The 12,709-nt window shown below is 53.3% G+C and overlaps 1 protein-coding gene across 4 annotated transcripts in view; it reads left to right on the top strand.

Annotated features, from left to right (window-relative positions):
• Positions 1-12,333, top strand: part of ADCYAP1R1 (ADCYAP receptor type I) — a 64,934-nt gene extending 52,601 nt beyond the window's left edge. Inside the window, exons 14-17 of one of the 4 annotated variants that reach the window (XM_033193280.1) lie at positions 1,056-1,139; positions 4,148-4,277; positions 5,780-5,821; positions 7,396-12,333. In XM_033193280.1, coding sequence (XP_033049171.1) covers positions 1,056-1,139; positions 4,148-4,277; positions 5,780-5,821; positions 7,396-7,584 — 445 coding nt within the window. In that variant the 3' untranslated portion in view covers positions 7,585-12,333. The remainder of the gene's footprint in view (positions 1-1,055; positions 1,140-4,147; positions 4,278-5,779; positions 5,822-7,395) is intronic. The other 3 variants (XM_033193281.1, XM_033193284.1, XM_033193282.1) reach the window with 3 other exon arrangements.
• Positions 12,334-12,709: the final 376 nt, after the last annotated feature.

Here is a 12,709-nt window from a genome sequence, read left to right as displayed (position 1 = left end):
CCCAAGTCCAAGCAGGACCATGGTAGACTGGAGACAGAGAGTCAGCCTGAGACCTCCCTGAGGAGACAGAAGTCCTGGGTCCACCCAGGAGAGCGTAGAGTGAGATTGCAGCCTGGGCCTCCCTCCTTGAAGTGGTTTGTTTCTGAAAGCCATGGGGCCGCGCCCAAAGGCACTCCTCTCAGTCTTCAGCCCCTGCCCGTTGAACTTTTATCAAGAAGTACAGCCCAGCACTGTCCCTGAGAACTCCCTGCAGTGATGGGAATGTCCTATATCTGTGCTGTCCGATATGAAAACCACTAGCTCCATGTGGCTGTTGAGCCCTTAAAATGTGACCAGAACAACTGAGGATGTGGGTTTTCAATTTGATTAATTTAAATTCAAATAGCCACATATGGGTAGTGGCTGCCATATTGGAATAGTTTAGGTCTGGATGATTAACAATCCATTCAATCTGACTTACCTCTGTCCCCTGTGTATGTGCTGATTCTGAGTTGCTGGGGTCTCAGAGGGAGGAAGCTATGGACCAGAGGAGAGGGAGAGGGTAGAGGGGAAAGACCAGTGGATGGACACCCAAGTTGACTTTCACAGTCAAGCTCAGAACTGGCCTGATGAGAGGCTCAGGTTGCCTGTTCTAGACAGTGCAGAAGGTCCGCAATGTGAGCTTCCAACTCTCATCTTGTTGAGTGGGACCTCGACGAGGCTGGGCTCTTAAGCTTGGAGCCAACTCTGGAGGCAGCCCTAACTCCCTGTGTGAGACCTAGCCCAGGCCACCTTCCAGATACACACCCTCTAAGCCCACCCACCTATCAGTGGTCCCAGTGTGAGTGTGAGTGCGTGTGTGTGTGTGCGGCCATGCACACTCATGTCCACATATAGGCGTGCATTTCTCTGTCCAGAGTTGCCCATGTCTTGGCCCTTGGCTCCCTCATTCTCCTCCATGTGACTGCCCTGGCCCTGTCTCCATACCCTCTTCTTTTCTGCCTAACCTGTAAACTGAGTTTCTTCGCTGCCCGGTGCCCCCCAGCTGACAGAAGTGCTAATCTTGTCACACCCAGCAGCTGCGTGCAGAAATGCTACTGCAAGCCACAGCGGGCTCAGCAGCACTCTTGCAAGATGTCAGAACTGTCCACCATTACTCTGTAAGTGTGCGTGGCCGACGCTGTGGCCGGGAATCCTGGAGGGGTGGGGGACGCATGCTGCCACTGCTGCTGCTGGAGGAGAGTGGAGAGCCAGCCTGTGCCTCCCAGGCCCAACCCATTCCCGGCTGTTGCATGTTGGTGTCTGTGTGTCTTGTGAGTTCTCTGCAGCCTCATGGTCATGGGGTGGGTGTGCAGGGCATGGGGATGGACCTACGGCCATTGTGAGTGCTTCCTGAGGAGGCAGCACCCCCATGTTCTCTGCCGCTGCTGCCTGGTGTGTGGCCTTCCTCAGTCCCCACCTTCTCTGAGCTTCAGTGTTTTCAACTGCAAAATTATTTCCAAGAGTCTTAGAGCCTCAGTTCACATAGACCTTCCCCTGCACAGGGCAGGGAACTCCACTCCAGTGTCCATAGCACTTTGTGTGTGAGTCAGCATTAACTCACTCAATCCCCACAATTCGATGAGCTGGGTCCTTGTGTCATCACCATTTTACAGATGAGAAAACTGAAGTGCTGAGAGATTAAGTCACTCACTCAAGGATCGCTAATTGGCAGAGGGAGGATTTGAACCCAGAGAATCCTAAGCACTTTGCCCCAAGGAGTCTCTGGCTGGAATATCAGACTCAATTTGGACATGCCTTTTACTCAGGGTGCCATTGTCCCCCTGGGCAGCCCACTGTAATTTGGGCTTCTCTGATGCCCTTCTTGGTATTTTAGGATTCTTCTGCCCATTGCTGGCTCCTCAGGGCAGGAGGACAGAGGCTTAGTCCCCATGTCATTATGGGTAGTGGCTCACATCATATGTTTTTGTCCCAAGACCTTGGTTAGCTTAGAAGCACAGTCCCAGAACGCTGGGCTCTAGAGACCCCTTATCTGTCCCTATTGCCCCATTTGCCAAAGTGGCCACTGGGATGCCCTGGCTCCTCAGCAGAAGTCCCTGACTGTTCTGGGGCTGCTGTAGGGCTGACGGGGAGGGAAGGTGTTGCCCTTGGACTGTGCTGTGGAATGCCCTCACTACTATCACTGCACCACCTTGTGGCTGGGAAAGGCCTGAAGCGTCACTGTTTCTCACACTCTGAATCCATCCCATGTAATGCCACCACGGAAGCTGGAGAGATTTGACTTCTTGGTTTCCAGGGCCCTTTTCAGACTACAGGGACAGGTACTTGGAAATGGTCCCACCTGTGGGGATGGAGGCCAGGAGGAGGAAGGCAGGGGCCACAGGCATGTTCTGGGGCCAGCTTCCTTTCCTGAACTCCTTCAATAGACATCTTTTTAAAAGTAGCCCCTATAGGTAGGGTCACAGAGGAGTCCCCAAGACATCCATGTCCCTGTGTTTCTGGCCATTTCCTCTGCATTTTTGACTTTCATTCCTTCTACAAGCACCCCCTGTTGCCTTCTGGTGCCAGGTATGGATAACCAGAGATGAACAAGACCCGAGCGCCCAAGAGATAATTGTTTTGAGGATGCTGAGGCTCTCATTCTAGGCCTGTGTGCCACATGGATTTCTTCATGGAACAGGCATTTTCCCAGTGTCAGCTCCCTGCTCCAGATAAATGAGGCACCACTCCCACCTTCAGGGAGTCACAGTCAAAGACAGACAGATAAGAGGAAGGCTGGAAGGATGGACCGGTCAGGATCGCATCCGGGCTCAGCAGGGACCTGCTCGGATCCTGTTGGCCCTTGTTTGTGAGCAGGGTGGGAAGGGGTGGGCACCCACACTCACGGTCCTCTTCCTTTCCGGGCTGAGCTTCCTCTGCCTGAAGATCTCCTCAGGCTGCTCCTCCTCCCACTGTGTCTCCTCCTTCCTTCCTTCTCCTCTCTTAGTGTAAGCTACGAAGTCAAGGGCCTCATACAGACCCCAAGAGTTCGGCTTCTCTAGAGATCTGGAGCTCCCATGTTCAACAGAACATTCTCTCCCAGAAAGGCTGGATGAGGGAGAGAGGGACACATAGTATATTTGCCCCAAATCAAATGACTGCCTCATGCCTGCTGTCCACCCCGGGGGACTTAGCTCTGCCGGGAGCTGGGGAGGCTGATTCTCTGGAGGAGCCGGGCCGGATGCAGATGTGGGGGAGGCCGCATCTGCAGGGCAGAGCTGGACTCTCTGGTTAGACCCACAGGGAGCCAGGGTGCCCACTCTGGGGGAACCCTTGGGAGCACCCCCATAGAGCAGGACCCACAAGTGCACATGGTCCCAGTGTCCTAGCTGTGGGCTTCTGTGGCCCTGTGCCTTCAGAACGGAGCCCTACCCTGCTGTCAGCCTAGGGCCAGAGGCAGGCAGGGGAACCCCGGGAGAGCTGCCTCAGGAAGCACTGCAGTCCTCCAGCCCTTCCTTCCCTGCTTGGCCCACTTCAGAGCATTCTCCTCCACCTTTGACTCAGTTTCCCAGCAGCAGGTTCCTCCTGCCCAGTTGGAGATTGCCGATGCCCAGGGTCAGTAAGTTCCTCCTAGAATCCCTCCCGAGTTTCTTCCTCTGTGGTCCCCTCACTGAGCCTTCCCTCCCTCCCTGTCATCAGCACCTCCCCATCACTTGGTGAGTGTCCGGGCTAGCCCCAGACTCTGAAAAGCCAACTGTCTCTGTGGCCTGTCGAGAACTGCTTCTTTCAGGCACGAAGAGCTTTATTCCGGAACAGGAGAGCGGCTGCTCTGCCTGAGGACCCAGCATTTCCCTCAAGCTTCTCAGTCTGATCCCTGTGTTTTGCCCTGACTTTGCTTTTCCCGAGGGTTGTGCACGTCACCCAAGGGGTCCCTGTAAATCGTGTGCACATTTTTAGTGGCTCTACAGGCCACTGGGTGCCCTGCAGACTGGGGATGTCTCCCCACAATGTCCCAGAGAGTCCTGGCAGCCCAGGCCACTTGCACTGGGAGAGAATGCTGAGGGGTCTGTGGACACGGGCCCCAGCTCGGAGGGAGAATAAGGGACTGGGGCTGAGTTCTCTGCCCTCCGTGGGTCTGGCCCTGAGCCCTGGAAGACCCCAGCACAGATGTTTTGCTTTCTCCCGACAGGCGGCTGGCCCGGTCCACCCTGCTGCTCATCCCACTATTCGGAATCCACTACACAGTATTCGCCTTCTCCCCAGAGAACGTTAGCAAAAGGGAAAGACTCGTGTTTGAGCTGGGGCTGGGCTCCTTCCAGGTAGGTGTGGCGCGTGGGGAGGGCAGAACTCACTGGGAGCCAGTTGCTCACCGGCAGGTGGTGCTGGAGGCTCTTTAACCTAAACTGTGAAATGAGTACTAGAGTAGAGGTGATGAGGGAGCCCTGTCTGCTGTCTACCCTCAGGGCTCCTGTAAGAAGACACACTGGTGTCTGCCCATCACTGCATCTGAGTATCCTGAACCAGCTGCCCCCACTCCTGACCCTCACCCTGGGTGACCTGAGATGGCACCTCCCAGCAGCCTGGGGTGCAGGGTGGAGTGTCCTCAAGAACCCAGTGTGTCCACATCCTGACTTCAGCTTTCTAAGCCATGTACCCCTTGAGTTCTGTCTTACCCACCTATAGGTCCCCAGTACAGGGCCTGGCCGCAGAGAGCCCAGTGAGCTGCACAAGTGCATGAGCAAACAGGCATGAGTGAGTGAGAGGATGAGAGGGTGAACAGAATGCTGCCTCTGTGCCTGGAGGAAGGACTGGATGGACTGGAAATGAGTAAGGGGCTAGGTGAATCATGGTGAGGAAATGAGCAGGCAGGAGCAGCAGTGGGCGGATGTAGGCAGGGGCAGCTCTGGAGTATCTGGGGATAGAGTGCCTCTCCCTAAGCCAGCTGTTTGAATTAGGATTTGATCTTGATGGTCAGAAAATAACTCTCCAGATCTGACTTGATCTCCTCCACCATTTTAATTCAAGGCCATTTAACCTGGCCCAGGTTCTTAGTCTGGTGAGACTGGCCATGGGTCTCATCTGAGACTGGCCTCATGGGCTCATAGACAAAGCCCTGGCCCAGGAGTCAGAGCCCAGGGCTCCTGTCTCTGTGCTCGCTGACCAGTTCTGGGGTCCTGGAGCTATCATTCTTCCAACACCTTCAAGCAACAGCACAGGGCACAGAGATTGCAAGGAACTAATTTGCAGCATTCAAGAAAATGCTCCTGCTTTTTCAGTGTAAGTTTAAAGAATATATAGAGAACAGCTAAGTGCATACGCTGTGCCAAGTACTCACTCTGCGTGGTGTTCTGCATTGCTGTGTATGACAGTATCTGGCCCAGGGAGGGCAGATTGGGGAGATGGCCCAGGGAGGGCCGACGGTGGACAAGGATGGCACAGGTCTGTTCTGTCCTGGAGGGGTCCTACCCTCAGAAGCCTGCAGGCTGGTTAAGAGCCAAGAGAAATTCTAGGGCATTCAGGGAAGGCTTCTTATAGGAAGTGGGGTAAAGCTGGCCTTTGGGAATGGGAAGGATTTGAACAAGGGAATGTGAGATCCAAAGCTAGAATCTGTGGGATAGGACTTGCCCACTAGCCACGTGGCCTCATGGGTGTGCCCATCTTGGTAGAGTAGAACTGTCCCATCTTATCCCAGATCCCTGGGCAGGTGCCCCATCCACATCATGGTGTATTTCTGCTTCCTAGAGTCACCCCCTCCATGCCCCACACAGCATTTCAGAAAGTCCTTTGCTAGCATCCTCAGGCTTACTTTCTCTATTCCCAGGGCTTTGTGGTGGCTGTTCTCTACTGTTTTCTGAATGGCGAGGTAAGACCTTGGCCCTCTGGCTTCTTGGCAGTGGAAGTGGGGCTTTCTGGGAAGCAGACAGGGGAGCCACCTGTCGGCCACATGGGACTGACTCCCCAGAGAGGACTCTGCCAGGTTCTCAGAGCTGAGAGGAGGGGCTGGTCACACAGCTTCTGACATTGTGTGGTGCCAGGACCTCCTGATACCCACACCCTGTGCTGGAATCTGTCCCACTTTGCTGGCCGTGCAGCTAAGGCCCCACCTGAAGAGCAAAGCTCCTGGTAAAAGTGTCAGCTCTGCTGTGCGCAGATCTCCCTGGGAGCGTCCTCTCCATAAGACACTCCATGGTGAGGAGGAATTGACAATAAGGAAGGCTGGGGCACAGGACATAGGACCTACAGGCCACGAGGCTGTGCTCGGCACAGCTGCTGAGCCAGGAGCTGCCCAGCACTCAGGGCTGCCCCTAATTGGCCAGACAGCCTGGCCCCAACTGTCCCCTGATAAAAGGGAGACTGAGAATTTGGAAGAGACCCCAGGGAGAGACCTGGAACCTTCTAGTAATACTCCATTGCCAGAGATGTGGTTCGGGAGCTCCCTCTGTACCCTGTTGGGGTGAAACTCTTGAGCACAACCCGAAACAGAGGTGCTGGGGCAGCAGTGGGGACTGAATGGCTAGGATGGATTTGAGAGTAGGCGGGAGTCTTTGCACCAGTGCTTGGGTCTTAGCTGCATCACCTTGGCAGGCTCCTCCCTCTTTTGCATCTGAGCAACAAAGAGATTGGGCTCTGTGATCACCCAGACAACCTACAGAAGGATCAGATTAGGACAGACAAGGAGAGCCAGAAAGGGCCCTGCAGGTAGTGGCCAGGAGAGCTTAGAAGTGGGCATGTATGTAGCTTGTTCTGAGCTTTCAGTGGAAGTAGGAGCTGGAACTGGAGAGGGTGGCTGTAGGTGCTGCTTCCAGTTGTGCAGTCTGTGCACTGCACAAAGGTGCTTGACTGAAAAGGCACATGGAGGTTGAGACCCAACATGGCCCCCACTCACCATGCTAAGAGCTACATGGGTGTGTGTTTTCCCAGAGGGGTACATTATTTAATGGTTCTCAACCCTGACTGCCCATTGGAGTCACCTGGGAAGCTTTAAAAAACATGATGTCTGGGTCTTGTGCAGAGCTTTGGTTTTAATTGTTCTGGGGTATGACCTGGGCACCTAGAATTTTTAAAGCCTCCCAGGTCATTCTAATGTGTAGCCCTCTTACTGGTCAGCCAAGAGTGGGGATTCTTTCCCGATCCACCTGCCCTGTGGGGCTGCTTGTTAAAGATTTCTTGAAGGACCTGATGGACTAGTCTCTGCCTGGCCTGAAAAACATCAGAAAGCGGCAGGGGAAGGGCCTGCTCAGGTCAGCTCCTCAGAGGCGCCCCTGCCTACAGCTGCTAAAAGCCCCCACTGGAGACCTTAAAGGCTGCAGGCTGCAACTGGGGAGGGAGAAGGGTGCTGAGGGTGGCAGTGCCAGTCTGGGAAGGGCCCCAGGCCAGAGGGCCTGGAGGCTGGAGAGGATGTCCACCTGGAAGTGATGTCCAATTTGCTCCCTGTAGGTACAAGCGGAGATCAAGCGAAAATGGCGAAGCTGGAAGGTGAACCGTTACTTTGCTGTGGACTTCAAGCACCGACACCCATCTCTGGCCAGCAGTGGGGTGAACGGGGGCACCCAGCTCTCCATCCTGAGCAAGAGCAGCTCCCAAATCCGCATGTCTGGCCTCCCTGCTGACAATCTGGCCACCTGAGCCGTGCTCCCCTCCTCTTCCTCTCCTCCATCCACAGGCTGGGACTGCAGGCAGGCGCCAGCCCACGCATGTTCGTGCATCTTCCCTCCCCTTGGGCAGGCCCTGGGCCGGAAGCTTGGCTCCTGAGGGGGGAGAAGGTGGCAGGGCACAGACTGGGATTGTCCCCTCCTTGTTTTGGTACTGGTCCCACTCACTGTGGTCCCCTGACCCCAGACATGTAAATACTCCTCAAATTTGGAAAAGTTGTCCCATCCCTTCCCCCTTTGCCCCAGTGTCCCCGCTCACTTCCAGTCAGGTCTCAGCTCCACCCCACTGTGTCTTGGTCAGCCTCAGTGATGGCCTGACCCCAGCTGTGAGGCCTTGTGAGCTAAGGCTGAAGAGACCTTGCCTGTGGGAGCTGGGGTGGTACCTGCCCCAACAGCCCCCCATCATCTGATTTTGGGTGTGATCCCTCAAGTGTGCATGCCACCGTGGGGCTCTTCTCAGTCCTGGACCCAAGTCCCTGAGGCCTAGCAGAGGGCCAGCTCAGGTGGCCAGAACACTCCTTGGTGCAGGCCTCCTGGCACTCGCCTGGCATCTTATTGTCTGGGTGCTCAGCTCCTGGGTCCCAGGGCAGTGGGACAGCTCCAAGGCTTTTCTCATCAGAGACTTTAGTTTGGGTGGAGAGTATGCAGGTCAGGGAAGGTTCTGGTGCTTTTCATTTGATCCAAAAGGAGCTGAGAGCCAGAAATGTGGCTGTGATTGGGAAAGAGATGGAGTTTGGGAGGCCCATGGAAGAAAACCTTCGCCATCTCCATTGTTTTACCCCCAGCTTAAGATGGACAGGGTTCTTCTGGTCACCTCCCTTCCACCTCTTCCACCCTCATGGATGCCTTCCAGAAGGTCTCCAACCATGCCTACCACAGAGAGCCCTTAAGCCGTCCCCTCCCCATTTCCCCTAAGTCGAAGCCATGACTAGGATGTACCAGCCACCTGCCTGTGATGTTGGCGAATCCTGAAGCACCTACACCCGAGTCTGGGGCCCAGGGCTCCTCAACACCCACCCCCATGGATGATGAGGAGCCCCAGACACCAGCTCCTTGGGCCTGGACTCAACTATTGAAATCTCTGAGACCTTTGCAAAGATGTCCCTTATATGCCCTTGACCTTGACTCACCATGGGCTGCTGGGGTGTCGGGAGCAGAAGCCACACCCACCATGCCCAGGAACAGAAGCGGCTGCTGATGGTGCGGCTGCTCCCCACCACCCGCCCTGGCTCCCCAGCTGCAGATTGCACACCCTCAGCCTGAGAATGTACAATAGGGTGGTGCCCAGCTGGGGAGGCAGAGGAAAAGTGCTAGAGTACGTGGTCCCTGTGTGGCCTAGCTCATTCCATGTCAGCATTTGGTATTACTCCTGTCCAAGGTCTGTTTGTGGACTTGTTTCATGATGATGTTCTGGAACGCTTGGGGACTTTGGATGGAGGAGGATGTTGCTCCATTTTATAAAGAGGAAGGGGCCTGGGAGACTTGGGAAAATGTTTCTGGAGAGGCTTTCAGAGTGGCTGGAAAAGGCTCTTGCTGCCGTAATTTAGAGAGGAGCTCTGTGTCCTTGGCCAGTCAAGTAAGTCCCTGGGTCTTTGGCAAAACTAGAGGAAGAAAGGAGCTACCTGCCCTTTCCTGGGCATGCTTGGTGACTCAGATTGATCATGGAGTATGCAGTGGTCCTTCTGCACATGACCTCATGATCCCCTCCACCTGCACTGACGCAAGGGTCCTGTGGCCATCTTGCACTTTGGGTACTGCTAGGGCGTCTGGGCTGCTTGGAAGGAGCCTGGGGTTCAGGGAACTAGACTCTATCCCAGCTGGGTTCAGACTGCTGTGACTGGACATGATGCTCCCTGTCTGGGCTCCAGTTTTCCCATTTATGAGACGAGGCAACTTCTGATGCTTCTCTAAGCCCTGTACTTAAGTGATTTTTCCAGTTCAAAGCCAAGGCAGGCAAAAGGGCATGCATCATTGTGCCTCATATCAGGTTTTGATGAATATGTGTGTGTGTGTGTGTGTGTGTGTGTGTGTGTGTGTGTAGAAGGATGGAGACAGGATGCAGTTTATTTTCCATTTCTTGGAAATGGACCCTCTGTCCCTTCCATTTGGACACCATAGTGGAAGCTGATGGCCTGGAAGGAAGGATTAGGTCATGGATATTTGAACAGGTGCCTTGGGCATGATATATAGATGCAGCCATATATACCTTGCTGGGGTGGGGTGCCACTTCCAGTGGCCACCTCCAGATCCAAGGAGCAGCTCCCTGGGGATGGACCCCATTCATTCATCATCACTCCCAACAGCAGGTCTGTTTCATTGTGGAAGAAGAAACTTTGGCATTATACAGACATCATCACAAAACAGTAAAAAGAAAATCAATCCTGAACCCCATGCAGTCTGCTGCTTCCTGAGCCTGGCCCTGTGTCCTCATAGAGGTTCCGGGTTCCTATTGGTTGGTTGGTTGGTTTTTCTGTCTGAATGAATTTTTGCCAATCTTGTAAGCAGATAAACCTGATTTATTCTCAATGTTCCAGGAGGTTCTGGCCTTCAAGGTCACAGGCAATAGGGGGACAGCATAAGGTCTGTGTAAAACCCTTCCCTCTCTGACCCTCTGTTTTCAAATCTGTAAAATGGGCAGCAAGACTAGATGATTTGTATGTAGCCCAACGCATCTCTGGAACTCTGTCTAAACACCAGCCATCTACTTGGAATGGGCCCCAGGACTGTGGTATTTGCCTGGGCCAGGAAAGGATAAGAAATACTGTCATGTGAAGACAGCTTGAGAGGCTTGGGAAAAGTGGGGCTGGGGAGGAGCAGGCTTGTCAGACTCCACCCCTGTTGATGATCATTCCTGGAAAGGGGGTTCTTGTTCTATGCAATCCTAAAGGACAAAACTCACCCATGGGAGGCTGAATTATCCTTGGGATGAAGAAATTGCTCTTTCCCTGTCACAACTGTCCAACCAGGGAGCAGGGAGGCAGTGTCAGGGAGGGACACTTATCCTGGGGGAAATGGGATTCCAAGTCAAGGATGCTGAGGCTGTCGGGGAGCCAGAGAGGGGGGTCCCAGTGCAGGATGTGGGTGGCTCTGTGGTTCAGTGGCTCTGTGGTGGTCCCTAGCACTGCAGACTTCATGACTCCCCACTTAAGTCCAAGCCACATTCTCTGTCCCAGTGTATAGCTCTGTCACCCTGCTTGACACATCCAGTGGCCTACAGTGACTCCTCTCTAACCCCACCCCCTCCAAGCTGGGTTCTTTGTGGAACAGGGCCAGGGAGCTAGAGCCAAGCCCGAGGTTTGAGAAACACCTGCATCTATAATCCCCGCCAAGGATGCCCAGTCACCTCTCTCATCTGACCCTCACTCTTCGTGGAAGGGAAAGCTCAAAGGGACTCTTTTATTTTGAGTAGTCTCTTGCCCTCTTCATGGCCACTTCAAAGTGAAGCCAGCAATTATTGATACTTTATCATTTAGTATTATCATAAAGTATTAATAGTTTATCATAAAGTCCTCCTTGAGCCCAGGGACCATGGAAGTCAGCTAGAAGAGCCCTGAGCAAGGAGCAGGGACTTGGGCTTCTCCAAGCTTTCCTCCTGGCTTGTTTGACCTTGACTCATTCTCCATATGTCTCTGAGGATGCTCACAAAATGCTAAAGCTGGGAGGAAACTTGGAGATCTATAGGTCAAACCTCCTCATTGGGCTGATGAGAAAATACATGTGAGCCTAGCATGGTGCCTGCCACCATGGTGGGATCCAGTATATTTTATAAATCTGAATGAGTAAATGGCTCACCAGTTTGTGCACAGCCCTGCACATGAACAGAATATGACACTCAAGGCTTCCATGCAGTACGCATGTAACCTTGCACAGGAGAGGGGCTCTGGTGACCGATGGTTTTCCAGGACTCTATTGCAGGAGAAGCAATGGAGTCAGTGTGGTGTGGGGAGACCTGCTTTTTAACCCGGACTTAGCGACCTGCTCTGTGATCCAGGGCTTACCTTCTTTGGGCCTCGGCCTCCTAATCTGAGTAATGGGGAGGACTTCATTGGCATTGTTAGTCCCACAGGCCAAGGATAAGGTTGAAATGAGATGGCTTGTGTGTGAAAAGATTTTGGAAACTACACAGATGTGGGCTTGTTCTTGGGATGAAAACTGCTGGAAGGGACTCCTTGCTGTTTATCTACTGCTTTGAACTCTCCTGAGTTAATCTTTGCCCCATTTGTAAAACCACCAGCATCAGGAGTAAGGGGGAGGCCAGAAGGCTCAGACGGAGGCAGAATTCTAGCTTTATCTGCATCAGCTGATTCAGTTTTCTGTTGGGATCAGAGAGAGGATACTTCCATATGGGTGAGAGCAGCCATGCCCTTGGGAGTCAACTTCAAGGATCTGGGACATTTTGGTGTGCCCATTCCTTATTTTCCTGAACTCACAGTCTTGGGATATTTCTGTACTTGGCCATGTGTGTCTTGTCTTATGTCTGTCTTCTGTAGCTTTGCCTCTGTCAGGGCTGGAGTGGTGCAGCCCCTGGCATCTCAGACATGGTTCCTGCCTCACTCGTGGGAGCTGGACCAGCCTGGGTTTCATCTCCCACAATAAAGATAAGCCCCACAGACCTTACTGCTACCGCTGCTGCCATTAATGCTGTGCTCATAATCTTGTCCAGGATTTTAAGAATGTCAGACTACTGTAGATGACTCAATAAATGTTTTGCCATTTTTCCTGGTGGCTGTAACTTGGCATAAGTGGAGGGAAGGGAGGAGAGGAGGGGGAAGGGGAGAGGACTACCCCCAAAATTTGATCATCCCAGAGTAATCCAGTGTATACAAGGCCCAGTGGCCTTTAAGATTCCAAAGGAGAAATATGAGAGTGGGCCTGAGTGAGCCTAGGATGGAACTCAAAAAGTAAATTAGAAGTCTTGGCCTTAAAGGATCTCCAGGGGTCATGGAAACTGAGTGAAATCATGACCTTCCTACTGTACCTTGGGAGTACCTACCAGATATCCCAAAACCTTGACTGCAGAGAGCATTTCATCCCAGGTAACTACAGGTATATCCTTGGCTTCCAGGATCCCATCCCCTAAAATACTTCTGGATATTCTG

Source organism: Trachypithecus francoisi, unplaced genomic scaffold (assembly GCF_009764315.1).
Source record: "Trachypithecus francoisi isolate TF-2019V2 unplaced genomic scaffold, Tfra_2.0 Lachesis_group4, whole genome shotgun sequence".
Taxonomy (NCBI): Eukaryota; Metazoa; Chordata; class Mammalia; order Primates; family Cercopithecidae; genus Trachypithecus; species Trachypithecus francoisi.
This window is presented reverse-complemented; position numbering and strand designations above follow the sequence as displayed.